General features: G+C 49.5%; 3 protein-coding genes and 1 pseudogene across 11 annotated transcripts in view; 2 read left to right on the plus strand and 2 right to left on the minus strand.

Moving 5' to 3' along the window:
• Window positions 1-25,981, plus strand: part of LOC115636587 (zinc finger protein 154-like) — a 658,270-nt gene that overhangs the window by 292,704 nt on the left and 339,585 nt on the right. The window lies entirely within an intron of this gene.
• Window positions 1-25,981, minus strand: part of LOC115636545 — a 1,011,845-nt pseudogene that overhangs the window by 32,978 nt on the left and 952,886 nt on the right.
• LOC115636759 (maestro heat-like repeat-containing protein family member 7) lies at window positions 53-10,595 on the minus strand. 7 transcript variants are annotated; one of them, XM_030537268.1, is made up of 11 exons: window positions 9,233-10,595; window positions 6,833-7,016; window positions 6,138-6,276; window positions 5,928-6,060; window positions 4,130-4,275; window positions 3,226-3,305; window positions 2,832-2,937; window positions 2,232-2,326; window positions 1,376-1,481; window positions 897-1,017; window positions 53-508 (listed from the first exon to the last, which is right to left on the minus strand). In XM_030537268.1, the coding sequence occupies exons 6-11, from the start codon at window positions 3,282-3,284 to the stop codon at window positions 498-500; spliced, it is 498 nt and encodes a 165-aa protein (XP_030393128.1). In that variant the 5' UTR covers window positions 3,285-3,305; window positions 4,130-4,275; window positions 5,928-6,060; window positions 6,138-6,276; window positions 6,833-7,016; window positions 9,233-10,595; the 3' UTR covers window positions 53-497. The 7 variants fall into 7 exon arrangements, with proteins under 7 accessions (XP_030393128.1, XP_030393136.1, XP_030393120.1 ...); XM_030537276.1 differs by lacking the exon at window positions 6,833-7,016 and having other exon boundaries at window positions 6,138-6,278; window positions 10,057-10,595; XM_030537260.1 differs by lacking the exon at window positions 6,833-7,016 and having other exon boundaries at window positions 6,138-6,278.
• On the plus strand, window positions 11,187-25,849 carry LOC115636636 (sentrin-specific protease 1-like). Its single transcript, XM_030536994.1, has 17 exons — window positions 11,187-11,285; window positions 17,347-17,583; window positions 19,489-19,676; window positions 19,854-19,925; window positions 20,309-20,542; window positions 20,856-20,962; window positions 21,183-21,351; window positions 21,448-22,083; window positions 22,246-22,361; window positions 22,455-22,502; window positions 22,961-23,029; window positions 23,238-23,303; window positions 23,680-23,768; window positions 24,240-24,348; window positions 24,871-24,979; window positions 25,386-25,456; window positions 25,667-25,849. Exons 8-17 carry the CDS (start codon window positions 21,714-21,716, stop codon window positions 25,778-25,780), a joined length of 1,161 nt encoding a protein of 386 aa, XP_030392854.1. The 5' UTR covers window positions 11,187-11,285; window positions 17,347-17,583; window positions 19,489-19,676; window positions 19,854-19,925; window positions 20,309-20,542; window positions 20,856-20,962; window positions 21,183-21,351; window positions 21,448-21,713; the 3' UTR covers window positions 25,781-25,849.

A 25,981-nucleotide genomic window follows, 5' to 3' on the forward strand; every position in this document is an offset into this window, starting at 1 on the left:
AAAAGGTGAGAATTAAAATTGGTTAAAGGAATCAAATACAATAATTGTAAAGTTCTTGGTTCAAGCTTATAGCAGTGATGGAATAAACTGCTGGCTTGATAAGTCTGGGTGCTTCCAAATCACTGGAAGATTCTCAATCCCTTGGTTAGAGGCTCCCATTGGTATAAGTCCATAGTCCAGAGGGTTGAGCAGGAAAGAGGCTGGAGCAGGAGAGAGGCATAGTGGAGATGTTTCCAGGGCCTCTTTAACTTCTGCCATGTGGAGGGAAACCCATTGTTTCAAAGTCCTCAGCACAGCTTGTGGAAAATCACAGGTGAAAGGTGGGAGCTTGGAGTCACATGGGCAAGTCTCCGTCCATGCCCAATTTTGCTCAGCCATTGCAGGATGGATACTTTGCTGGATATTTCGATGGAACGTTCCCAGAAAAGTCCGTTCAGTGTAGATGGGCGTCTCCCATGGTCCATTGTGAGTTAAGTGTCCTTTTGATGGGCCACTCACTAACAGCTCACTTTATTGGATGCATAGAATGGAACACACAGAAAGAAGATATTTATACATACAGAGACCATGAAAAGGTGGAAGTAGCCATACCAACTGTAAGAGGCCAATTGAGATGAGGTATCATCAGCAAGAGAAAAAAAAATTAGGGAGATGAATGTGAGTCATCATCTAAGCTGGGATCGGTCTCAGAGGAAGGGGCTTCTTTCTGTAGGGTCCCTTGGCCTGCAAGTGGGGTGCCCAAAACAGGGACCTTGTTTCCATTGGGGTCCCTCTGCCCTGCTGCGGTTGGTCTAACAGAAGAGGCCTTAGTTCCATTGGTGTCCCAATGGCCAGCTGGAGCTAGTCGCCAAGGGACTCGCTTCTATTGGGTTCCATTGCCCAACTGGGTTTCTTACCCCGCCTCTGCATCCAATAGATCCCGCTCCTGGCTTGACGACTAATGTCGTTGGCTGAGTCAGAGATGCACAGATCCGACTGCAGCACAGAGTTGCCCGCCTTGGGGAAATCGGAGGAGGTCTGGTGGGAGGAAGAGAAGAGGGGAATCCATCAACATTCTCCCTTCAGCTCTCCAGCTCCCCTGGGCCACAGCTCTGCTCCCATCCATCTGTAGGAGGTGCTGAGGGAGAGGAACTAGAGCCCTCTTTCTGCCCCCAAAGGAGCTTGGAGCAAAGGGACCAGGGCATGGGTCCTCTATGAGCACTCGCTGCCGGGCTGCTCCAGAATAACAAGGGCCCTGAGGCCAGGCATGACCCTGCCAGCCAGTGGCTTATGGGAGGCAGTCCCTTACGGACCCAGGGGGGACCAATTAGCCAGGGGATGAGGAACTTGACTCAAGCCCTGACTCTGCAGGATGCTGCGGTCAAAGGTCACTTACGTCAAATCCGGGGAGGGAGGTGGCGAATTGGAGCAGGACAGCGCTGCTCCATATGGCTCTAGCTCTCTCCTGGGTGTTTTTGGAGTGGAGCCAGAACTGGTCATGCAGCGGGAGAAGGAGGCAGGGGAGGGTCAGCAGGCAGGTGTACATGCTCTACAGACGAGCCTCTCCCCCTCCCCATGAGGCTGAGACCTTGTGCTCAGGGGGGGAATAGCTGACTCCTCATTTGGGGATTCATGACACTGCCCACATCTTGCTGGGCACAAGCTCATTGTCTCGCCAGGCTGGGGCAATGGTCGGTCTTGGGGCTGGTCTATTTGCTTTGAACCCCTGATCCATGAACAGCACGTCAGGATCAAGGCACATGCCCTGGACCCCAGACCCCAGCTGCAAAAGCCTTGGTAGGATGGATGGCATGGCTATGAGGACAATCTCTCCAGGAACTGCAGTGTCCCTAGGACAGAAGAGCTGATTCCCCGAGGCTCCTCCTGTATCTCCGGGTCTCCCTAGAAAGGAGCCAGTGACTATTCTCAGAGGTCTATGTCCAGCATCCCACAGGGGTGGGTTTCAGTCTCTCAGTCCCCAGCCAGGCCTAGTTTTCACTGTTAGTGCTTAATGCCACCATGCGGAGCTCTGGCTGACAGTCCCAACTCCTTCCCTCTGCTCCCCCGCGCCCCCGCCCCGGAAGGCGTAAAGGTCCCAACATTGCACTGCACTGACAGCTCTGGGAACGTGGGGCCGCTTCGGTCCAAGCTGGAAGGACACAATGGAAATGGGACTTGTCTAGTCTCTCCTTTGCAGCCCTCCGACAGGGTTCAGGGGAAATTCTGCCCCAGACCGGCCCATTCTACTCATCTCCAGGAGGTGCTGCAGCTTGTCTGGGGTGGGTGTCTTGGTGAGCAGGCACCCGAGCATGGCGTCCTGGCTCTGTAAAGAGGTGTTGTGCAGAGCCTGCAAGAAGAGGGAACACCCGTCAGTCATGGGACCTGGGGCTACACCAGTCACGGGACCAGGGGGGTTCTCTGGGAGCCCTGGCCAGACCCCAAGGGCGCATCCTGGCCTCTGCCATTCCCATCACTCCAAGGACACTTAGCAAGAGATCATGGCCGGATGCCTGCTGGCTCTTCAAGCCTTGCCCTTAGCAGTTCTCTGTGCAGGGTCTGGTACCCAGCAGACTAGGAAACAGCCAAACTGCAATGGATGGGAGGTAGGATCCCCAGGAGAGTCCAGGCAGCAGAGCACAGAATGAGGAGAGAGAAGGCTGGGATCAGCCACAGGCAGGTAACACACAATCCCCCTTGGAGGGAAGGGGTCCTCCCTGCCAGTTTGTCCCAGGCCTGTTCCCAGCTCTGCTCACCCGTCCCCTCCCCTATTCTCAGCAGCTCCAGCAAACCGAGGGAGCAGGAACCAGAGGCGGCTCCTGCTCCTGGGACAGAGAAGTAGGATCGTGACCTACCTGGAAGTGGGTGGTATCCTGCCCAGTGCCCATGGTGAAGGGGGTGTAAAGAAGAGCCCGCAGGAGGCATGATTCCAGCTTCAGGGCAAGTGGCGGCTTCAGTTTTCTGGAAGGAGAGAGGAGCCAATGTTGTCATTGGCAGCACCGGAGTGGCGCTGGCACTGCCACGGACATGACCGCCTCCCCCGCAGTGATCCCCTCCCTATGGCCACTCGAACATTACTGGAGTGAAATCACCCCCCAGCTAGGAAAGAGGGGACGTTCCCGCCACCTCTGCTGGGGGATGCGAACAGCCACGGCTGGGGGTATTGTAGGCCAGAGAAGATCTGGGACTCCCAGCTCCAGATCCGATCAGCACCAGGGTTAGGGCAGCTGGATGGGACGCTCCTGGTACCTGAGGCTCCAAACTGCCGCCATGGAGCTGGAGATGATGGAGGTTGGCTCTGGCACCATGGACAGATTTTCAATCAGCTCCTGAGAGACCCCAAGAAGATAAAATTGCACGTGAGACTCAGGCCCTGCAGTCCCACAGGCACTTCCCAGGGAGGAGGCCAAAGTGCTCTGCAGAAACAGCCAGTGTCACCCCCACCTGCAACCAGCTGGGCCTCTCATTCCTCACATCCCCTCCCCTTCAGCCTTACAATTCCCCCACTGCCAGCTCCCGATCAATGTCAGAAGCTCTCCCTTCCCTGCTCTCCAGCCCTCAGCCCCAGGAACCACTGTCCTCTGCTTCCCCCTCTGGCCCCACCAACTCTTCCTCCCATTTCTGGGTCCCTCGCCCCAGGGGCCAGACACGGGGTCCCACTCACTGCAATGCTCTCCACAAGGGCCACTTTGGAGAAGTGGGGCTCCAGAGTGTCCAGCTCCTGCTGCTGTGCCAAGAAGCACAGACATGGGACAGCATGGAGGAAGCGGAGCTGTTGGGCCCTGTCCTCCACCAACTAGGAGTGGGGTGGGGGGAGAGTGAGAGAGAGGGTTAAGTAGGGACCTCCCCAATGCACCTATACCAGCTCCACGGCTCAGGAACCCCATGGAGTTGGACAGGAAAAGCTGCCCTGCTTCCCAAAACCAGTGTCGTCTTGCACAGACTGGGGTTGTAACTGGGACAGTGTCTGCAGGGAGCGGACACCTTGGACTGCGTAAGACAAATGTCCCCACTTTGGGGTGCCAGGTAACAAGGGAGAAGTTCCCCCCATTGCGGGTGATGGATTCTCTGGGACAAGACCCCTTTGCGTGGGTGGGGATGGAACAAGGGGAAGAACAGACTCGGGGGCAGCGCAGCTGGAAGATTTTTGTACCTCAGCTCTGCCCTAGAGGTGCTCCTGGATGACTCTGATGGTGTCTTGTTCAGGGGACACATCCTCCTCCTCCTTCTCTTCCTCCTCCTCCGCCTTAACCCCCTCTTCCTCCTCCTCAGCCCACTCCTGCTAGGCACTGGGGGTCTCTGCACAAGGGAGAGAAGGAGAAAGGATAATCCCTGCTGCCACTGGGGGGATGCAGTGTAGAGAAATGGATCAATGTCCCCCATTCTCAACAAGAAACCTCATGGCATAGAGGGCCGCATCCTGCCCCTCCCAGAGACACCCTCAGGCCCATCAGCCTCAGGGCCCCGTGGCCATCAGCCCCCGCTCCTCATCAGGGAAGGCTGGAGCTCCCCCGACTCTGCCCAGCATCCCCTGCCACAGGGTGTGGCTGTACCACTCCCACTGGTGTTAGTGGGGCTCCCGTGGCTCAGTTCTGGCACCTTGGTGAGCCAACGGGCACAGGGTGTTCCTAGTCCCCCACCACCCCCGTTCTTCCCCCTGTCCCCTGGGTCTCCCCTCACCTGCAAAGAGGGAGCCTTCAGCCTCAGGGCTGTCAGACCCCCCAGAGGAGCTGCTGGTCCCTCGGGAGTAGGCGGAGCTGCTGGTCCCTGTGCCAGAGCTGCCCAGCTCCTGCTCTGGCTGGGGGCTCCTCAGTGGCCAGGCTGGTGGATGGCTTCTGCTGGGCCCTGGGGCTGGGCTCTTGGCTCCTGTGCTCCCTGGAAAGGAAGCTGCAGAGCCACCTTGCCCGTCTCACACCCTGTCCTGGGTCTCTCCTCCATAGCATCACCTGGGGCCACCTCCATGTGGGACCAGAAGGTGCCTCAGGGCCTGCTAAGGGAGCTGTAAAAGCAGCAAAGAATCCTGTGGCACCTTATAGACTAAAAGATGTTTTGGAGCATGAGCTTTTGTGGGTGAAGATGCATCTGATGAAGTGGGTATTCACCCACGAAAGCTCATGCTCCAAAACATCTGTTAGCCTATAAGGTGCCACAGGATTCTTTGCTGCTTTTACAGATCCAGACTAACACGGCTACTCCTCTGATACTAAGGGATCTGGTGTTTTTATCTTCCTCCAGAAGGTCAGGGAGCTCCTCCACTTTGCCTGCCCACTGGCCTCTTCCCCGCCTGCGGGGACAGAGGGGCCACTCTCCTCCTTGGCAAGATGGACGCTGCTCCCTACTGGCTCCAGAGCCACCTGCCCAGCCTTCCTCCTCAGCATCCACTTCAGCCGCTCCATCCTGGAACTGAGTGGGGAGCAGCCATGAGTCTGGGCTCAAGGCAGCCTCTCATTAACGGGCCTGCCTGCTCCCCTGCCCACGTCCCCTCTGCTGAGGCAATTCCTCCTCACCACACACCCAACCCCAGGGAAGGGGGGCTGCCGTCCACAAACACTGGCAGCAGCTCACAGCACAGGCTGCTCCCAATGTTCCCCCTCACCAATAGGGCCCTGTGAAACTAGGAGAGTCTCGTCCTTTCAGAGCAATGGGGCTCTCCGTTACTTTGGACAAGCAGCTCCCTTCACCCCAGTAGGCCCCACTCCCTCTCAGGCCAGAGAAAGAGCAGAACCCGGATAGACCTCAATGAAAGTTCGTTCACGAGATGCCAATCCTAGAAGGGAGGAGTCGTCCTCAGTTCCCACTGATTGCGGTTGTGGGTGTTCAGCACCTGGCAGGTTCTGCCCTCCCGAAAGACTCTTGACATTGGGAACAATCTCCTGCAAGGGAAGGGCTGGACGCCCTATTGCTGGGCCATTCCCACCACACTGGCGATGGCTCTGGAGACCTCCACTCACTTGCTCTAGATGGGCTGGAGCTGGATGGCAGATGCTCTCTTCCTCGATCTCCTGCACCCAGGTGGGCTGGAAAGGGTGCTGCACAATGCCCTGCCAGCAGGGCAGGGGATAGAAGCCAGGAGATCGAAAGTGGCTGTGAAAACAAGACAATGTTTTATTGCCAGGGGATGGATAAACTCAGCCTAGCAACTGGGGATTCACAACACTGACCTACGGCCAGCAGGACACCTCCCATCTCCAAGTCTCCTAGTACCTCACGCACATTCCTGAAGTGTGACAACCCAAGGGCTCTAGGGCATTTCTTCGGAGGTGTCTCTGCTGTCGTTGTCTTCGCTGTTGTCATGTTCCACTCTATATGATTTTATAAAAATATGCTAATGAGTGTGAATATAATGTAACTGCAATATACTTCATGCAAAAGGTCTCTTGTATCATTACAAAGCTTATAATCTACTGAGTGTGGTCATCCTATTTGTATAAAAATATCACTTTTGTATCTGTATCTGGGTGGAAGAGAACAAATGGAGCAGCCATCATGAGAAATCCACTAGCTATCACCTGAGCTGGAACAAAGGCTGTACCAGGAGAAAGGAGCGTGAGGAGGGCTCCAGGGAGGCATGGCAAGGCCCAGCTCAGCCCAGCCCAGCCCAGCCAAGCAGCTCCTTCCAGCCCAGCCCCAGCTGAGCGGCTCCCTCCAGCCTGGCTTCACCGGCCTGGCCTGGCCCCAGCTGAGTGTTCCAGGCCCAGCTCGGTCCCAGCCAGGCCACGGCTGTTTTGACCATATATGGCCTGTGACATTATGGGTATAATATAATATCTCATTGGAAGGCGATAGGCCAGAAAGAATTAATTACTCACTGACTTAATCCTTTAAAGATTGGTTAGGAAGATATGTAAAAATCCACTGACTTTCCTTTTGAAAGAGCCCGTGTGGATAGCTTTGAAAAGGTCTCAGATGGAGTAAGAGCTGTTAAGAAAGTTGAGCAGCTCTATAACCAAGTGGCTGTGTTTGGTCAGCTGGTTGGGAAGACAATGGTGTTGGAACAGGAGTGAGCAGTCTGTGCTTCTGTATTGATGCAAATTACTTGGCTGGCAGGGAGAGGAAAGACTTGCTAATAGCTGTTAGCAAAGAGAGCTCACCCCATCAGCCAGTGAATTCTGTTATGCAAGAAAAATCAAGGTTTCATCCTTCAGAACAAGGAGGAAAGAAAGAACTTAATTTTACAAAGGGAAGCGACAGGTTAACCCTAAAAGGCCCAAACCCCAGTGGTATTGAGCTGAAGGTGTGGCATGATGATAAAATGATTGTAGGTGGACACTTGCAATGAATTTGTTGTTATTGCTGATGGTAATTTTTGTAACTAATGTGTTGCTATTACCAAGAACTGTAAAAATGTTCCATCTAGGGTGACCAGATGTCCACATTTTATAGGGACAGTCCCGATATTTGGGGCTTTTTCTTATATAGGCTCCTATTACCCCCCACCACTGTCCCGATTTTTCACAGTTGTTATCTGGTCACCCTAGTTCTATCCCTCCCTTTCAGAGGTCCCTGTGATCTAACCTGTCACAGCTTCTGCGCCTTCTATTTGTTTCCATCATGCTAAGCATCTGGCTTTCAAGTCTTGCCTACAGGAGGCAGCCAGCCTGTTCTTGTTGGGATTTCTGGAGCTTGTGAGCTGAACTGGCAGGGGCAGCTTAGGAAGTGCGGGGCCCAATTTGAACATTTTTGGTGGGACCCCGGAAGGGATAACTAAAAAAGTAAAAAAATATAAAAAAAGAGCCTTTCATTTCTTAGCAACTGGTTCCCTCTAAAAAGTTCTGATTTAAGGGATGTGCCACAGCATGTATTTTTTATACCAATAGAGTTACCTTACATCTGTATTTTCCTCCTGGATGGCGATTTAAGAACCAAAAAGCCTGACATGTCCAGAAAAATACAAATGTATGTTAACCCTACCTAATTTTTTGTTAAAAAAAGATGGGTCTGAACTAGAAATGAGCTCCGTTTTACATGTGTGGGTCCCTGCCACTCCCTGAGGATGTACTAGGGTGACCAGAGGTCCCAATTTTATAGGGACAGTCCTGATTTTGGGGTCTTTTTCTTATATAGGATCCTATTACCCCCCACCTCCTGTCCTGATTTTTCACACTTCCTGTCTGGTCACCCTAGGGTGTGCACATGTGAGTCCCAGTTGCTCCCTGCCCCCCTCATTGAAGCAGGTGTGCAGGGTTACTTCCCTGGGAACTGCAGGGCACCAGTGGACATGGGGCTGACTGGAGGTAGGGTCTGGCTGCAGGCAGGGCAACGGTGCGGGGCTGGTGTGGGAAGGACAGGGGGTGTGGCAGAGGTGGGCAGGAGATGGGCTGGCTGGAGATGGGCTGGTGTGAGGCTGGGGGCAGGGCAGGGAGTGCAGGGCTGGCTGGTGACGGGCTGGTCAGGCAGGGCAGGGGGTGCAGCAGGGACTGGCTGCAAACAAGGGGTGCAGCCCACTCTGTACAGTGGGTGCCCCCTCCTCCTCCCTCCCACACCAGGGTAGCAGCAGCAGCCGAGGCTCAGGGGCTATTTAAAGGGCCCAGGGCTCCCCTGCTTCTACTGCCCCAGCCCTTTAAATAGCCCTCAAAGCTGCACCGCTTCTCCAGGGCTCCCTCGGCTATTTAAAGGGCTGGGGCGGTAGAAACAGGGGAGTCCCAGGACCTTTAAATACCACCTCTGGGGAAGCCAGACCACTCCAGTACAGCGCACCGGCTCTTGCCAGTACACTGTACTGGGGCACGGGCACAGGGCCCTCTTAGGGGCAGGGCACGATTCAGGGGAATTGGTTGAATTGGCCTAAAGCCGGTCCTGCTGGCAGCTCCACCCTTTATAGGCAAAGGCTGGCTGGTGTGTCACACAATCTCTTTATTACTCACCTGAGATGGGTCATCTTGTTACTTGTGGCTCTGAGTGTCCATATAAGGAAAAATCCCACAAGGTTTGACCATCTATGGCCATCAGATACCAGTGATGTGAAAGTGCCATCACCACAGCGGTGACAAGAAAGCCAGGTGTTTTGGCCTGTGATGTTATGGGTGTAATATAATATCTTATTCAACCAATCACTCAGACAAACAAGTTGTTTATATTTGCAGAAGATAATGCTGCCTGCTTCTTGTTTACACTCCTCTGCATGAGATGTCACAATTGTTTCCTTGGCAATGGCAATGTCATAGACTGTGTACATCATCATGTAACAACTGACTGCACCCATCACTTTTAAACCACTTTGTTTGCACCCATGCCCTTAATCCTGTCGTAAAACTACCTTTTCATGTCACTGAGCTCTCCTGTTGCTGCAGGGTAGTGTAGGTGTGAGACACGGCGGGTTGGGAGAAATATTCTTTATATGAAGAAGTTTTCCTCACACAGATCACATCTGAAAACTTGTTTACTGAGTAATGTGAGTTCTTCACTCTACTTGATGGCATTTCTCTATTTGTAACATGAACTTGTGAACATCACATCTAAGCAATTCCAAAATTCCAGGAATATTCTAGGCATCAGTGAACAGAACCATATTGGTTTTGGTGAAAATTCAAACGGGAAATAGACCAGTAGTGCTTAAGTTAGGTTTGGCACCTAACTCCTATTGAAATCAGTGGATGTTATGCACCTAACCTGCTGGTGCAATTTTCAAAAGCACCTTTAAGCATCTGCTTGCATCTTAAGCAACTAAATACCTTTAAAAATCTGGTCCTTCATCTCTGCCTCAGTTCCCCATCTATAAATGGAGGTTAATAATACTTTATTCTACTGTTTGCCTATCTTGTCTATTTGTTTAGATTGTATTTGAGGCACGAGACAATCTCTTACTATATTTTTGAATGGGATCCTGAATTTTGGTTGGGACATCTAAACACTACTGCAAAACAAAAAATGATCAGCCTGATAATATAAAGGCCCACCAATGATCTATTTTTCAGGGCAAGTCACAGGCCCAGCTGCATCAGAGTTAAGTCTGAGAAACCCATACCAAACAATTATGGATTAACCTGCCCATCAGATAAGTTTCTTCCTGACCCCCATCAGTTAGTGGCAGGCTTATATCCTGAAGCATGAGGATTTATATCCCTTCTACATTTTGTATACCAGATGTTTGGATGATATTGGCCATATAAATGGCTAATCCTTTTCTGAATCAGCAGCATCTCACCCAGGAAACTCAACCCCACTAACCTGAGGAGGAAGACACAATCAGACAGAGACTGAGGGCTCCCCCTGCCCTTTAGCAACAAGTGAAACCCCCTCCCCACAGGGACATGTCCTGATTTCATTCGCTCCCATGTTTATCCAGCCCAGAGCCTGCCCCAGCCTGGGGAAAGCGAGTGAAGGTTGGGAGGGAGCGAGGGAGGGAGGGGATGGCGTGACAGGGCGGGGCCGCGGGGAAGGCGGAAGTGGATCCGGGCTGCTCGGAAGGTCAGAAAGTGACCGTGCGCGGGAAGAAGCTGCGGCCCCTGAACTGCCGACAACTGACAGATTGATTCTGCCCCTGGCGCACACGGGATGGGACATCGCCCGGTCCCGGCCCCAGGCTGCCGCTTGTAGGGCGGCTGCCAGGCAGCTCAGCCCCCCCGCCCCCCAGGCCCAAGGGCGGGTGGGTGGGTGAAGCCCTTTCACTCCGCGCTGCCTGTGCCCTGTGCCCCCCTCCCGCCCAACTCCCACGGGCCGGGGCTGCTCTCGGCGCAGGGGCGCAGCAGGGACTGATCCTGGCGCCTAGAACTGGGTGTCTGAGCCCCCGGCTCCCTCGTGCGGAGCCGCCACCCACTGTCCCGCCTCAGCTCCCCTCGGACCGGCCCCGCCGGCTGCCCCCGAACCCGCGTCCCCCCCCGCTCCGGGCCCCCCAGCAGCACCGGGGCGGGTCCCGCTGGTGCAGCCCGCGGGGACTGAGCAGTGCAGCGCAGCCCACCCGCCTCCCCGGGGCTGGGGCCGCCCCCTGGCCGCGAGCGGGATTCGAATCCCAGCGGCCGCAGCGCGCGCCCGGGGAACGCGGGGGCAGCGAAGCCTCAGGCGAGGGGACCGGGGCCTCATCCCACGCGCCGAGTCTCTGTCCTGCGCTCTCTCCGCCAATCAGGGAGCGGGGAGGGGCGCGGCGAAGTGACGAGAAACGGCCCTTCCTCCCACAGAAGGCAGCGTGTGTGAGAGAGAACTACGCTTCCCAATGTGCACCGGGAGGGGGCGCGTAGTGATATGGCCACTTCCGCTTTCCTCTGTATGGGAGCGCCTGTTGCCTGAGCAACCGGCTCCTTGCTTCTGCTCTGAGGAGCCAGGAACTACAACTCCCAGCCTGCCATGGGGCGCCTCCGTCTTCTCGAGCCCAGGTAAGGGCGGGTCCCTGGGTCAACCTGACACCTCCCCGCCCCCACAATGCCTCATCCCCGCCCCGCCCTCCGGAGAGCCCAGGCCCCGGCCTCTTCCGGTGTAACAACGGAAACAGTGACCGCTCCAGATTCGCGACTTTGGCTGCACCGAGCATGCGCAGATGAACAGAGCACGCGCAGTAACCTTTGCTGTCGCCGCTGCCCTCTCTTTGCCCTCACTTCTGCGTACGATTTGCTGCCTCCTCTTTGGGGGGGGTTAAAAGCACCAAGGGGGGGCAAATCGCAGCGGGGGGGCTGCCAGGATCTGAGCAGGGGGCAAAAATTTACTGGCCAGGGGGGATCAAACTGCTGTAGGTAGCGGCGGGAGAGGGGCTGAAGGGGGAAAATCGGGGGTGGGGGGTGGTAGCCGGGGTTAAGCCCGGGGGGGGGGGGGAGACGCTGCCAGACCCTGTGCGGGGACAAACCCCCCGTTTAGGTGGGGGGTGGAACAGCGACCCCTGGGGATGAGCCATCCGCTGTGCTCGCAAATCTGGGGGTGTCGGGGGCTGTGGGGGGGCAGAGGCTGTTTTCTTTCTGCTCCCAGGACGCTGCATGTCGGCCCCGGAGCAGGGGGCGGGTTCCTGGCGCTGGGTCTTAAATGCACAGACCTCCCAATTCCTACATTGTCAAAGCTCAGACACCGCAGCTCCTCTCTGTCTCACACAAGTGTTGCAGGGCTGTTATTGCTCCAGCCAGGAGGCTGAATGCGGTGAAATATTGAACAGACGCCCCCTCCCTCAAACTCTGCCTGTCACGTTTTGACTTTGTAAAAGTGTCTTCTGTCAGTTTCTATGTCTGTATGAAATCACTGCAGCTTCTTTCTCTTACACAACATGCTGAGTTGCTAACTCCCTCCCAGAGCCCACGTGTCTGCACCCCCTGCTATACCCCAGGTCAGAGCCTGCACCCCTCACTCAAACACCCAGCCCAGTACAAGGGCACTGTTTACAACCCGGGAGCTGCCAGACGGGCACTGTCCAGCCCAGCCCTGTGCTGCCATCCTGCTTCTTCCCCTTCGGTGTGGGCCCATGCTGCACCATGCTACCCCCCTGCCCAGCATCCCCCAGCACCCCTCTGGCTCCCTACACCCAGTGCCACACCACCCAGAGACCCCCCCACACACACCCCTGCCCAGCACCCCTCTGACTCCCTACGCCCAGTGCCACACCATCCAGAGACCCCCACACACACACCCCTGCCCAGCACCCCTCTGGTTCCCTACACCCAGTGCCACACCACCCAGAGACCCCACACACACACCCCTGCCCAGCACCCCTCTGGCTCCCTATGCCCAGTGCCACACTACCCAGAGACCCCTCCACACACTCCTGCCCAGCACCCTTCTGGCTCCCTACGCCTAGTGCCACACCACCCAGAGACCCCTCCACACACACCCCTGCCCAGCACCCCTCTGGCTCCCTACGCCCAGTGCCACACCACCCAGAGGCCCCCCCACGCACCCCTCTGACTACCTATGCCCAGTGTCAAAACACCCAGAGACACCTCCACACACTCCTGCCCAGTACCCCTCTGACTCCCTACGCCCAGTGCTACACCACCCAGAGACCCCCCCACACACATCCCTGCCCAGCACCCCTCTGGCTCCCTACGCCCAGTGCCACACTACCCAGAGACCCCTCCACACACTCCTGCCCAGCACCCTTCTGGCTCCCTACGCCCAGTGCCACACCACCCAGAGACCCCCCACACACACCCCTGCCCAGCACCTCTCTGGCTCCCTACGCCTAGTGCCGCACCACCCAGAGACCCCTCCACACACACCTGCCCAGCACCCTTCTGGCTCCCTACGCCCAGTGCCAGACCACCCAGAGACCCCCCCACACACACACCCCTGCCCAGCACCCCTCTGACTACCTACGCCCAGTGCCACAGCACCCAAAGACCCCCATTAACCCCGTGCCCAGTGCCCTCCCAGACCACTTCCCCACCTACTCAGAACCCCCCAACAGATCCTCTTACTGCCCAATCACCCCCTAGCTGAAGACCCCCCACAGCCCTTCCACAACTGAGCCCCCCCACAGATCCCCTCACTGCCCCACCACCACAACTGCACAGTGCCCCGCACAGACACCCCACACTTCCCAGTGCCCCAACACACACAGATCTCCCCACGCCCCCAGTGCCCAGCATCCCCCCAGACCCACTAGAGACCTACCCTCCCACATGCAGTGGTGAGCTGAAGCCAGTTCCCACAGCTCCAAGAACCGGTTGCTAAAATCAGACCTCCGTGGAGATCCGGTTGTTAAAGGGCCAGGAGGTGGGCAAAGAACTCCAGTCCGCAGGCTGGACCCAGGACCGGCACTAGTGTTTTTAGTGCCCTAGGCGCACGGCCATTTTGCCATCCCGCGCGCTGATCCGCGGCTCCACTGGAGCTGCCGCAGGCATGCCTGCAAGAGGTCCATTGGAGCCTCGGGAGCAGCGGACTGTCCGCAGGAATGTCTGCTGCAGGTCCACCGGAGCCGCCTGCCACCCCACCCCCGGCAAAATGCTGCCCCCCAATAATCCTGGCGCCCTAGACGATTGCCTAGGCCACCTAAATGGAAGCGCTGGCCCTGGCTGGACCATCCTGTTTCTCCCAGGATTCCCAGCTGGGGAGGCTGAGGCTCCCCTGGCCCTTGCCCCGTTTCCCCCCACTGCAGCGTGTTCAGCCACCGACATCAGCTTGGCAGCTCAGCTGAGCTTGAGAGTGTTTTCCTGCTGCCGCTTTTTGAGAGGCCTGGCAAGGTGGCGGGAGTGTGTGTGTCCTGCTGCAAGCTCCAGGGCTGGCCAGAGGAGAGGGGAGGGGGCAAGCGGGGCAACTGGCCCGGGCCCTGGAGAGGCCCCCAGCCCCACCAGTATGTCTCCCCCAGCCCCAGCTCCCCACCCTTAAATCAGAACTTTTTATAGTGAACTGGTTGTTAAGATTTTGGCAGCTCATCACTGGCCACACCCTAACCCCCAGCCACAATAGCCAGCCCTGATGGGAGGTGACTGTGTCTGCCAGGCTGAGCTGGCAGCGCAGCCAGAGCTGGTACTGGGGTAGGAAAACTCCGGCCCCTTGGGAGTGGTGCAATCAGCCGGGCTGGAGCACAGCCTACCCAGGCCAAGCTCCCTCAGGACCCAGTTCAGCCTCTCCCAACCCCCTACTGTCCTCTGTGACTGGCCGAGACTGGCACAGCCTCTGCATCAGTCCCAGGTGGCTCTTCCCCCGGGGAGGCAGGTGGGGCCCCACAGGTTCCAGGCAGTGGAGACAGCTCAGAGCTGGAGCATTGCTGGGGAGCAGGGCAGATCCCTGAGACATGACTCCCGAGATCCCACCCAGCCCACCCGCACCCATTGGCCCTGTGGCCACCAGCCTTGCCAAGCGCTCGAGTGCGCACGCGCGTGCACACGCGCACACACGCACACACTTCTCTCTCCCTGCTTTCCTATCACCAGTTATGTTACTACAGGATGAAATGTAGACATCCCATAAAATAGCTAGTTCCACACTGTTCTTCATACCTCAGATCACTGAAATGCAGCTTGGCATTTGAGATACTGTATGACTGTAGTACAGTTTGCGATATCACAGAAACCTTCCTCTCTCCAAGTTTACACCCCACCACACCCTTTAGCAATAACGTAACCATTAAACAGGTTCTGAATCAGTCATCTTTCTTCCCAATTTAGTTTTAACAAAAATGCTGCAACATAAGTAGCTATGGGAGATGGCAGTGCAACTACTAGGTATCAATGGGAGAAAAGTGTGCGAGTAATGTCCTGGATATACTGGCATGGCTGGCTTTAGGCCAATTCAACCAATTCCACTGAATCAGGCCCTGCCCCGGTTCGGTGTACCGGCAAGAGCGAGTGCGCTGTACTGGGGTGGTCCGGCTTCCCCAGGGGGCAATTTAAAGGGCTTGGGGCTCCCAGCAGGGGCTGGAGCGAGCCCTGCATCCCCTGCCCTGTCTCCAGCCAACCATCCCCTGCCCTGTCTCCAGGCAACCCCTGCCACACACCCTTGCCTGAAGCCAGCCAATCCTGCACTCCTCTGTCTCCAGCCCTGCCAACCCATGCCTCAGCCTCCTGTGGCCCTGCCTGAAGCCAGCCAGCCCACCCCACCCCACACATACCTATCTCCAGCCATCCCCACACCCCTTGCCCTGCCTGCAGCCAGACCCTTCCTCCAGTCAGACCCTGCCCTGCCTCCAGCCAGCCCCATGTCAACTGCTGCCCTGCAGTTCCCAGGGTAGTAACCCTGCACACCTGCTTCAATGAGGGGGGCAAGGAGCAGCTGGGACCCACACCTGTGTACACCCTAGGGTAACCAGACAGCAAGTATGAGAAATCGGGATGGGGTGGAGGGTAATAGGATCCTATATAAGAAATAGATCGGAAAATTGGGACTGTCCCTATAAAATCAGGACATCTGGTCACCCTAGTACACCCCCAGGGAGTGGCGGGGACCCACACATGTGAAACAGAGCTCATTTCTAGTTCAGACCCATCTGTTTAAAAAAGAACTTTAGGTAGGGTTAACATAAATCTCTATTTTCCCAGATATGTCAGGCTTTTTGGGTCTTAAATCGCCATCCAGGAAAATACGGACGTATGGTAACCTTATTGGTACAAAAAATACATACTGTGGCACATCTCTTCAATCAGAACTTGTTATAGGGAACCGGTTGCTAAGAAATGAATGGCTTTATTTTACTTTTTTTTTTTTAGTCATCCCTGCCGGAGCCCCACCAAAAATTTTCAAATTGGGCCCTGCACTTCCTAAAGCCAGCCCTGAACACCGCCCTAGTGTGGGGGTGAGAGCGCCTCCGGGATCCTGACATCCCAGCACTTTACACAGCTTCCTGGAGCCTCCCAACCTCTCTTTTACACAGTTCATTATTATACCTTGTCTTACAAACACCAAACACCATTACATGTGCACAAAGATAAATAATTCCCCTCCCCCCGATATATACAGAGCTGTGCTTCTGCATATAGTATCTATCTGGGATGAACATTGAGCTCCCAGCTCTTCAGGAATCAGTAAAGAGTCAGCTTCCAAGCCACATGTTGAATCCTATTGTAAACAATATGGGCGACGCATGAGGCATTCTGAAGCAAGAGATAACTGGTAAAGTTTAAAGAGGATGCAGAAAAAAAGCTTTTCTTATGTTTTGTTTATGTTGGATTTATTGTATTATGAATAGTAAGTATTGAATATAAAAATTTGGTAGTAGGGTTTACAATGTTATAAGAAGAGATTATGCTATTACCATTATCCAGTCTATTTGAACAGTAGTATTTTGAATTAGTGATACTTCACAGAGAGAGAAAGAAGAAAGCTGAATTTAGAGAACAATTATTAACCAGATTCTTGGTTATTCACCAGCCACTTTGCTCCTGTCCACGGCACAAAGCACCATAAACGCAGTATAGTCTGGACAAGAGAATATTCACCTCAAATTGGCATCTACTACACTCCCTGCCCCTGTCCCCCCATTCCCAGTCACCACGAATCAGGATATAGCTGAGTGAAAAGGTGGCATGGCTGAAACATTTATCAGGCAATTGAAAACTAGTATAGAGTACAATAGTCCTGAGAACATCGCTTAATTCTGAGCACTGTGATGCAGGATGGGCCTGTTGCCATGGCACCATTGGCACCATTGTAAACTCAGTACTGACCTCAAGCCCCCACCCATAGCAAAACGCTCTTGGACCTTTTCTGGATCCCACCAAAAAATATTAAAATCTGCTGCCCCAGTGCTACTTTCTTTCTACAGGAGACATGATACAGTGAAATAATTTCCCTACATTCCATCAACCTCTGCATCACACATTTTCAGTATTTAAAAGACTCTCTCATATTTATTTGTCTATGTGAAGTCTCACAACAGTTCACAAATTTTAGAATTGCCTTTTGCTGCATTTATCTTGCCTGTGAACTCAGCTCTTACAGTCCTATTTTCACACGTCATTGCTTGTGTATAGAAACTGATTCACAAATATTCAGTAAGTTTATTATATGGTGTCATCTTAGAACCTTCCCAAGTGCAAAAATCTTCTGCAACAATGAAGGCTTGGGCTGATGACCAGTGGCTGCAGAACTTTTGGATGGTCCACATTTCTGCATCTTTGTGCAAAACTCACCAAAATAAAAGCTGCACTGACAGTGGAGAAGAAAAAACAACTGTACTACGGGGATCTGCAACACCAGATTATTATTGGTCAATCACTGCTCTCTCTCCTAAACTAAGATGGAATGGATTTCTTTAATGTAAGTAGTCACAACATATGGTTAAATATTTTATGATCAATATCCTGTTAAGAACTCAGCAGTCACAGATAATACCTGTCTTCTTTGGTAACTAGTATCCTGTCTGTTCCCCCAAACCAAAAGTGATCAGACAAAAAACTTGCATGGAGCATTCAATGGAGGTGTGAGACATACCTGCATACCTACAACCATGGTGACAAGCTTGAGGAAACTCCCCTACCCTCATTCACACCCACCTTAGCATTTAGACAAATTCTAGTGTTGAAACTCTGATTGATATCTGACTGATATCCAAAATACTGAAGCAGACACATTTCATTGTCAGCCCCCTGAAGGAACATCACCCATAGTAAGAAGTGATCAGCCCCTACTATCTAGCCTAAAGAAATTCCTGCAGTCATCAGTTTACCCATAAACAAATCTACTGTTCTCCCTTCAACCAATTCAACCTATTGCATATTTTCTCTACAAAACCATTTGCTCACTCTTAAGTAAGAATTCTTATGCATGCATACACCCAAATTCTGCCTGAGTTAGAATCAGAGAATAGAATCATAGACTATCAGGGTTGGAAGGGACCTCAGGAGGCTTCTAGTCCAACCCCCTGCTCAAAGCAGGACCAACCCCAACTAAATCATCCCAGCCAGGGCTTTGTCAAGCCTGATCTTAAAAACCTCTAAGGAAGGAGATTCCACCACTTCCTTAGGTAACCACATCTATTCCTGACAGATTCAAGACTGTGAGCTAAGATCATCAGTGAAGACTCAGGAGTTCAAGCTTAACCTTACCTTCAATGGGACTGGAATTTGGATCTCTATTTTTATTAAAATTTTCCAGAAAATCTGTCTATGCCAGTGGTGCAACAAAAGGAGTGTGCTGTGCAGTTGTGTGAGAAATGAGTCTAAATTTTATTTAAAAAAAAATGATGACTTTGTTTCATTTCGTAATTATGTTATCCGGTCTGCTGCAAGCACCACCAACAATCACTATATGTTAAATGAGCAAAAACGTCTTACTATGCACCAGGGCCGCCCAGAGGACTCTGGGGCCTGTGGTCTCTGGTGGCAGGGGTGCCCTGCTTCAGCAGTAATTCAGCTGTGGGGCGTCCCTCTGCCCTGGAGGAAGGATCCCCCCACTGGCGAAGACCAAGAGTGAAAGAAGCTCTGGGGGCCCGGGCCCCTTGACAGTTTTCCAGGGCACAAGGAGCAAGTGAAGGACCCCGCTTCAGGGGCCCTGAAAAACTCTCCTAGGGGCCCGTGTGGGGCCCAGGGCAAATTGCCCCACTTGCCCCCCCCTCCTCTGGGCAGCCCTGCTATACACTGAAATTTCCCCCTTGTACTCAAGGCATTATGAACCAGACTGTATATAGATGTCTTTGATAGCCATATGCCTTTTAATTAATTAATGGTTTTGCCAATAACCACTTATAGCTTAAGTTAAACACTTTTCCCACACCCCAGCCCTGGCAGAAGCCACAAGGCAGCAGGGGAAGCCCCTATGCCTGACCCCATCTCCAGGAGACGTGCCTGGTGGGGCAGGAAACTCCACAGCACCCTGCTTTTAGTCCTCTAAAGAACCACAGGATCCAAAACTCCACCACGGCCCTGGGACTGGAGGAGCTCTCACTCCCTGGTATGGCCGTGACACAGGGACAGAGCTTCTCCAGTCCTGGTGCTGTGTGGGACAGCAGGATGGGTGGGAAATGAGCCAAGGAGTTGTGGGCCCGGCAAAATGGTGGGGAGCCCAGGTGTAACATGGCTGCGATCCTGGGGAAGAGGACGAAAGGGATAAGGCCATAGGTGGTGTAGCCAGTGGACAAGGTGGGTAGGTGCCCAACAATTGCTCTGTCCCAGGGCCCAGATAAACTTTAATCATCCTCTGTGCTCCATCTTCTATGATCAACAGAGGGGAGATTGTTCCATTCAGCAAAAGGAAGAAAGGTTGTCGTTGTGCATACCATGAAAGAAGCCCTGCAACTCTTTAAAAGGTATCATGACAGTCCAGAGGGTGGACATCTAGGAATATTCAAAACCAGGAATGCGCTGACATCAAAATACTATTGGCCAGGGATGACAGAAGACATTGCCAATTGGGTATGTACACTAATGAAACAAAATGCTGATGAATGGTATTTACAATTGAAATAGAAGTTCAAAATGAATGAAAGAAATATAAAAGTATATTTGGTGTGCAAATGTGAACTCTGTTCCCTTGTGATACTATTTCCATAACGAAATGTTCATGTCATCATATTGTTCCATCAAAAACAGGTTGCACAGTGTCTGACTTGCCAGAAAGAGGGAAAGCAATCAAATCTGGATACCACCTTGAAAAGCATAAAGGTGAATTTTTGAATCAGACACGTTATGATTTATCATTATCCATGGTTATTTCTGCAATACAATGAGGCTTTGATTTTGAAACAAGTTCAATGCATGTAAGTGGCACAGCATAGTGCAGCAATTACCTCTAATACGCCTTCGCACTGGGTGGGGATAGTTCTTCTGCTTTACTCTGTTATTGCTTTCAAACACTCATTCCTGTACTTCTTTTTGTTTGTTTATTCTTTCTTTCTCTTCTGCATTTAAAAGTGGGCTTTCATTTGGATTCTATGGCTGTTTTAACCATATTACATTGTGTACTCTGCTTCTGACATATGGGTTCATTGAGAACATTTAGTAATAAACATGTGAAGTATGACTGTAATTGATACCCTTGTATGTAGGTCACTCGGATCTGGGAATTGGTGGAAATGGATTTAATAGGACCGTTACCAGTAACAAAGGATGGATACCAGTATATACTTACAGCCATAGATTATCTTTCAAGATGGGTGGAAGCCTTTCCACTTAGAAATAAGTCGTCAATTGAGGTGGTACAGATCATGTTCAGCATGATTCTTCGACGTGGATGCCCACAGCGGATACTGACAGATCGTGGTGCAGAATTCAATAATAAGGTAATGATTTCTTTTTTTCTGGTTATTTGTACTGTGTACTCAAAGTCACTGTCAGGTCACCCATAGATCTCAAACAACCACCATCTTTTCTTTTTATATATATAAACTGCTGTTGGTCACCATCAGTGTTGCTATAAAATTATTTTTCTTCATATCTAACAAAGAAACGAACAACTACTTGTTTCCAAAACAAATATGAGACGACAGTTATGCCTGTTGCTAATTACACGTAAAAGTAGTGGCCCATACCCAAAGGAAAATTCCTCTACACAAGTCTATATGTACGTTTATGGTGTAACTTTTTTTCTTTCAGCTTAACTTGTCTGTTTGTAATAAATTGGGAATAGAATGTAGCTTCACCAGTCCGTACCACCCACAAACTAATGGCTTGACTGAAAACGCTAATAAATCCATAAAAAGGTAAGTGAATGGTGGGAATCGTACAGTAATAATGGCAAGTAGAATGTGCTATACTAAAAGATGCAACTCCCAAAAAAATCTTCAAAAGCAATGTGTTACATGGAAATCTTTTTTTACATTACGTATTACACCTTTTTGATTGTGTCTGATCAGTTTCAAACAAGACTGTACATGTGACTTTCTTTTCTGAAACAATCAAATCAATGTGCCTTTGTTACAGAGCACTGCGGAAGATGGTTGATAACAATGGGAGTAATTGGGATAAATTACTTGAACCCATTTTGTTTTCTTTGCGAACTAAAATACATGCAACAACAAAATTTTCACCTTTCCGACTAATGTTTTGTGATGACGCAGTGTTTCCAGAAGATCTCTTAGATAATTACACGGTAAGTGTATGTTATTCCCAGCACCTTTCATGTACATATGGCATTCTGTGTGCCTTCATTTTACTAATACAACCACTTCTCCATTTGTTTACAAAGATCCCAGATCTGGATATGTTCGGGGAAGATTTCTGCAAAGAGTACAGCATGAATATGAAATCCAGACATGACGCTGACATTGCGCTGGCCCTAAGTAACATTGCTAAAGCACAAGAAAAACAACAAAGACATTATGCTAAAAGAAAGACTTCTAAATATGAGGAAATAACATTTGAAGTTGGGGACTCTGTTCTGTTACTGAATGCTAGACAGAGAACAAGAAAAGAGGAGTATTGGAATCTAAATATCGGGGACCATACAAAATTATGAGTGTTGAAGGTAAGAGAGTGAAATTACAAACCGTCTCAGGGAAACAGTTAGGAACCATGTACAGTATTGCACACTTAAAACCAGTAAAAGAACCAAGAACATTAGCTGCTGAAAGCACATCAGAGGGAAAAACTGGAACTGAAATTGGAGTTGGTGACACTGAACCAGAAACACCCACGGAAGAGATTAGAGAAGTGGATGGCACTGTATCTCTTGACAGCAAAATGGAAAACATAGAGGTCACAGCAATAGAAAAAGAGGAATATATAGGGCAAGATGTGTCAAACAATGATACAAGTGATGCTGATGACAGCTTTGATGACATGCTTACAGAGGAAGTGGAAGACAAGCAATGGTTTCTGAAAGGTAATTGGATACCGCACCTTTGCTAAACACATTAACATACTTTATAACTTGAACTATATTAAAGGTTTTCATGTACAAAGTGGCGGCATTGACAGTATTAAAGCAGAGAAAAAGGAAACTGTATTACCATGCATGTAATACGTGTTAATATTTTTTTCCTAGTAAAATTGTTAATGACCAGCAAACACACAGAGAGACTAGAGGCCAAAGTGAGAAACATAAAATTATATGGCTCTTCATTTCATTGCCTGAAACCAAGAAGCTGGATAAGTGATGAGGTACATTTAAGTACTAGTAAACATGTATTTGATGATGTGATTGATTACTCAAATACCATCGTAATTGTGCTTTTCTTCCATCATGTGTTGTAGGTTATTGATGCATTTTTGAGCTGTGTAGTTGAGAAAGCAGATGGAAAGGTAGACTAGTTACTGTGATACATGACACAATACACTGATGCACTAAATAAACAATCACGGGAATATGTGACACAACATATTTAAGTCCAAATGCCCTTGAAATATCAACACACACCCGAACTTTCAACATTTCTGTGTATATACTGCTGCCAAGCATTTACTAAAATGTATTTGGAGGTGCATATCGGATATACAATAGAGGGCCACATTAGTTCTGCTGTACAGTTCAGTGGATCCATTAATTGAACACAAGTATGCGAACAGCTTAGTCAGTTTTTAAAGGAAGTAAGACAGAGCACATTGATTACAAATCATTTTGTTTCTATAGGACTCTCTTACAGATACATATCTGCTTTCTAACACTAAGGATCCGTTTCATGTCTGTCTATATTAAATTCATTATGTTCTTGACGTGCCACAATTATTAATGCAGTAATAGCTTTGTTGACTGTCAACAGGTACAAGCCATCTCATCAGTAGTTTCCACTGCCATTCTCTCAGGCAGAGCTACACAAATGAAAGTGAAGGTAAATGTTAACACACTTTCCTAACAAACAATTTCAGTCACTGAGTTAAACACAGTGTGACAGCAAATACAATGATATGTTTGATGTGGGGGAATAGTCTAATAGTAATACATGTAATGAATTTGGGAAATAAAATATAATGTATATCTCATGGTTTGCCTCACTGGAAACTATACTTACATTTCTAATTTCTTTTAAATAAAAACAGAGTGAATTACTTCAAAATGATATATTACTGCTTCCTTACCACACACCAGGTCATTGGGTTCTTGCGGTAAGATGGTTTGTATTTTGCTTCTGGATTATGGGCAATAAATGTGGCAATAAATAAGAGATTTGGAACACAACTATGGTAGTGGTGATATAATTTCCCGTGCTGCGGGTTTTCAGGGAGTTCAGTGTATGCAAAGGAAAGTGGAATGTGATTGTTAAAAATAAATTTATACTGTCAATTTACATTGTTCATGTAACATGGAAGAATACATTCTGTAAATAGTTGATTGATTTCACAATATGCTTATATGTTGTGTATTACTGTTACATTAAAAACGAAAATATGTTAATTGCATACTGATTGTTGATGAATTAGTATTAATTTTTTGAAATAATCACATTACTAATACATTTTATGAATATATTTAAACTTACAGATAGCCTTGATGAAAAAAAAGGAATTGTTAATAATTGACCCCTTGTGTGATGAGATCAGATATGAAAGAACATGCCTGAGGAATTGGAGGTGATTTATTAGATACTTACTTTCACAGTGGACACTAACTGTTCCATTGAAATTTTTTTAAAGGGAATGTTACAATAATGGGAATAATGTCTTCCTATTAGCTACAAATGAACATTGAAACAGCATGTACTTGTACTGAATGTGCTTAATAATGGACTTTGAGAGAACTTGTGTGATGTGACTCTGGGCACTGACTTCACAGAATGTGGACACACACGAAACAGTAGCATGTTGCATGATTGAGAATGTGTTATTATCAACATGGGGTACAGCAACTCAGGTGACACACTGTGTAAGTGTGAGACAATAATATGAAAACAAGTGTGTCTGTATGTGAGCAATAAGTCATTTCAATGACTAAGTAAAAAGCGAGAGAATGGATTTTTATCTATGTCCAGAAACCAGAGTGGGAAATAACGGAAAGCAAAGCTCATTTATACAGTCTGCTAATGTACTCTCTAACAACTTCAGAAACTTCATCAAACGATTAACTAGTAAATCCTCATCTGATTGGAACAGTAAAATTGTGGAGCATCCCAGACAAAGTGATGGTCACAACTGTGGACCACTCATCTTAAAGGTATTGAATACCAAATTGGCATTATTATAGGTTATGTATGTTTAATTATCCATGGTGAAAGTAAATGCCAGAGATTACCAGTGGGCACTGCACTGGTGTCCTTGCCATTGTGGATGGTGGTGGGCTTGTGACCACAAGAAGGGATGGATTGTCCAGTGGCAGGTGCGGTGCTGGGGGACCAGATTCTACCATCCAGCTCTTCCTGACAGCTGCTGTTGCAGTGGCCAGGAGCACCAGGCCCTTGTAAATCACTGTAACCCAGAGCCCCTTTTGGTCCTCCACAGTAGGCAGCCCTGCCAGGAGCATTTAACAGCATTGCCATACCGTATGGCAGGGCCGCAGATGCGGGGGGTAGGGGATAAAGGGGGCAGTGCTGTTAAAGCATAAAGCACTGCCACATCGGACGTGTAACGTCAGCCATGTATGGTCTGGAACCAGTGGCCAATTCTTACCGGTACACTGGACCAGCCCACTTTCACCTATGGTAAGTATGAGGTTTATTCTAAATATCACTGTTGTTAGTTTGCAGAAACATATTTGCAGCACAAAGACATCAGTACGGTGGAAACAACACAGAAGGCTAATACTGCGTTTAGAAGACATATAGCAATTCTTCTAATGAAGGAGTCAGGTAATTACTTTCTACCATGTATTGTGGACTCATTAGGCACATGTGAGGATAACATGAAGAGTGGAATTATGTCACATAACAGACAGTATCTTAATAACCCTAAAGTGGGATATCTCACAGGTTTGCTTCTGAAATGGTGACTATGAATCAATAATATCTTTAAGTACACAAAAATTTGAATGGGGTGAATGATTACTATTGATCGACCAGTTAAATGAAATTTGAATTTTTAGATACAGGTGTAGTAAAGTTAAAATTTGAAAAAAATATTCCAAAAAAAGGAAAAGATATGTGTGTTCAAACCATTGACTGGATTACAATATTGACAATTAATACATCAAGTTTAGCATTTTCAGTGTTGGTCGTAACGTATTCATCATTTCGTAATGCTATATTTATTTTTAAGAAAGCGTGGAGGACTACTGCATATACTGCAACCTTATCGATTGTGAAAAAGAAAGTGAGGATTGCACGATGGTAAGAAACATAGAATTACATGGGAAATATATGCCATAAACTGCGTAAGGATCATGATTCTTGTAAAAATTACACAACATTAAACATTTTCTTCATGCCGATAGTTATATATTAGGTAATGTTCACATGTGGAAGGAATAGGATGAGTCAATGCAAAGTATGTATAACGTAACTTCTGTGATTTAATTTCTTAATTCTTACTTATCAAAGGTCCAGTGTGATTCTTGCAAGAGGTGGGCACATATACCATGCATTACAGAAGGAAACAATCAAGAAAACCTGACATATGAGAAGAAAGAGTACAACTGCAAGACATGTGCATAGTTCACTTCATTAACAAAAAGAAAAAAGGCAATAAAGAAAACCCATTGTTTAACTGCTTCTTGTTCAAAACATAATGCAACCCAAAGAAATATATTTCTATGTATACAATAGATTATAATAAATGTTCTTGATGTTAAATAAATAATTCTCTGTATTTCTGTCCATATATATATAATGCAAACTATAAAATTTTAAAAGTAA

This window comes from Gopherus evgoodei, chromosome 1 (assembly GCF_007399415.2).
Source record: "Gopherus evgoodei ecotype Sinaloan lineage chromosome 1, rGopEvg1_v1.p, whole genome shotgun sequence".
Classification (NCBI taxonomy): Eukaryota; Metazoa; Chordata; order Testudines; family Testudinidae; genus Gopherus; species Gopherus evgoodei.

What these genes read in the sequence shown, in the direction of transcription:
- LOC115636759 (XM_030537276.1), bottom strand. Translation starts at nt 3,284, where the DNA reads ATGGTGCCAGAGCCAACCTCCATCATCTCCAGCTCCATGGCGGCAGTT. An exon ending in GCGGCAGTTTGGAGCCTCAG is followed by an intron (nt 2,938 to 3,225) that starts GTACCAGGAGCG and finishes CTCTCCTTCCAG; the next exon opens with AAAACTGAAGCCGCCACTTG. An exon ending in AGGATACCACCCACTTCCAG is followed by an intron (nt 2,327 to 2,831) that starts GTAGGTCACGAT and finishes CTCTTCTTGCAG; the next exon opens with GCTCTGCACAACACCTCTTT.
- LOC115636636 (XM_030536994.1), top strand. Translation starts at nt 21,714, where the DNA reads ATGAGTGTTGAAGGTAAGAGAGTGAAATTACAAACCGTCTCAGGGAAA. An exon ending in GAAGCTGGATAAGTGATGAG is followed by an intron (nt 22,362 to 22,454) that starts GTACATTTAAGT and finishes CATGTGTTGTAG; the next exon opens with GTTATTGATGCATTTTTGAG. An exon ending in ACATGCCTGAGGAATTGGAG is followed by an intron (nt 23,769 to 24,239) that starts GTGATTTATTAG and finishes TAACAACTTCAG; the next exon opens with AAACTTCATCAAACGATTAA.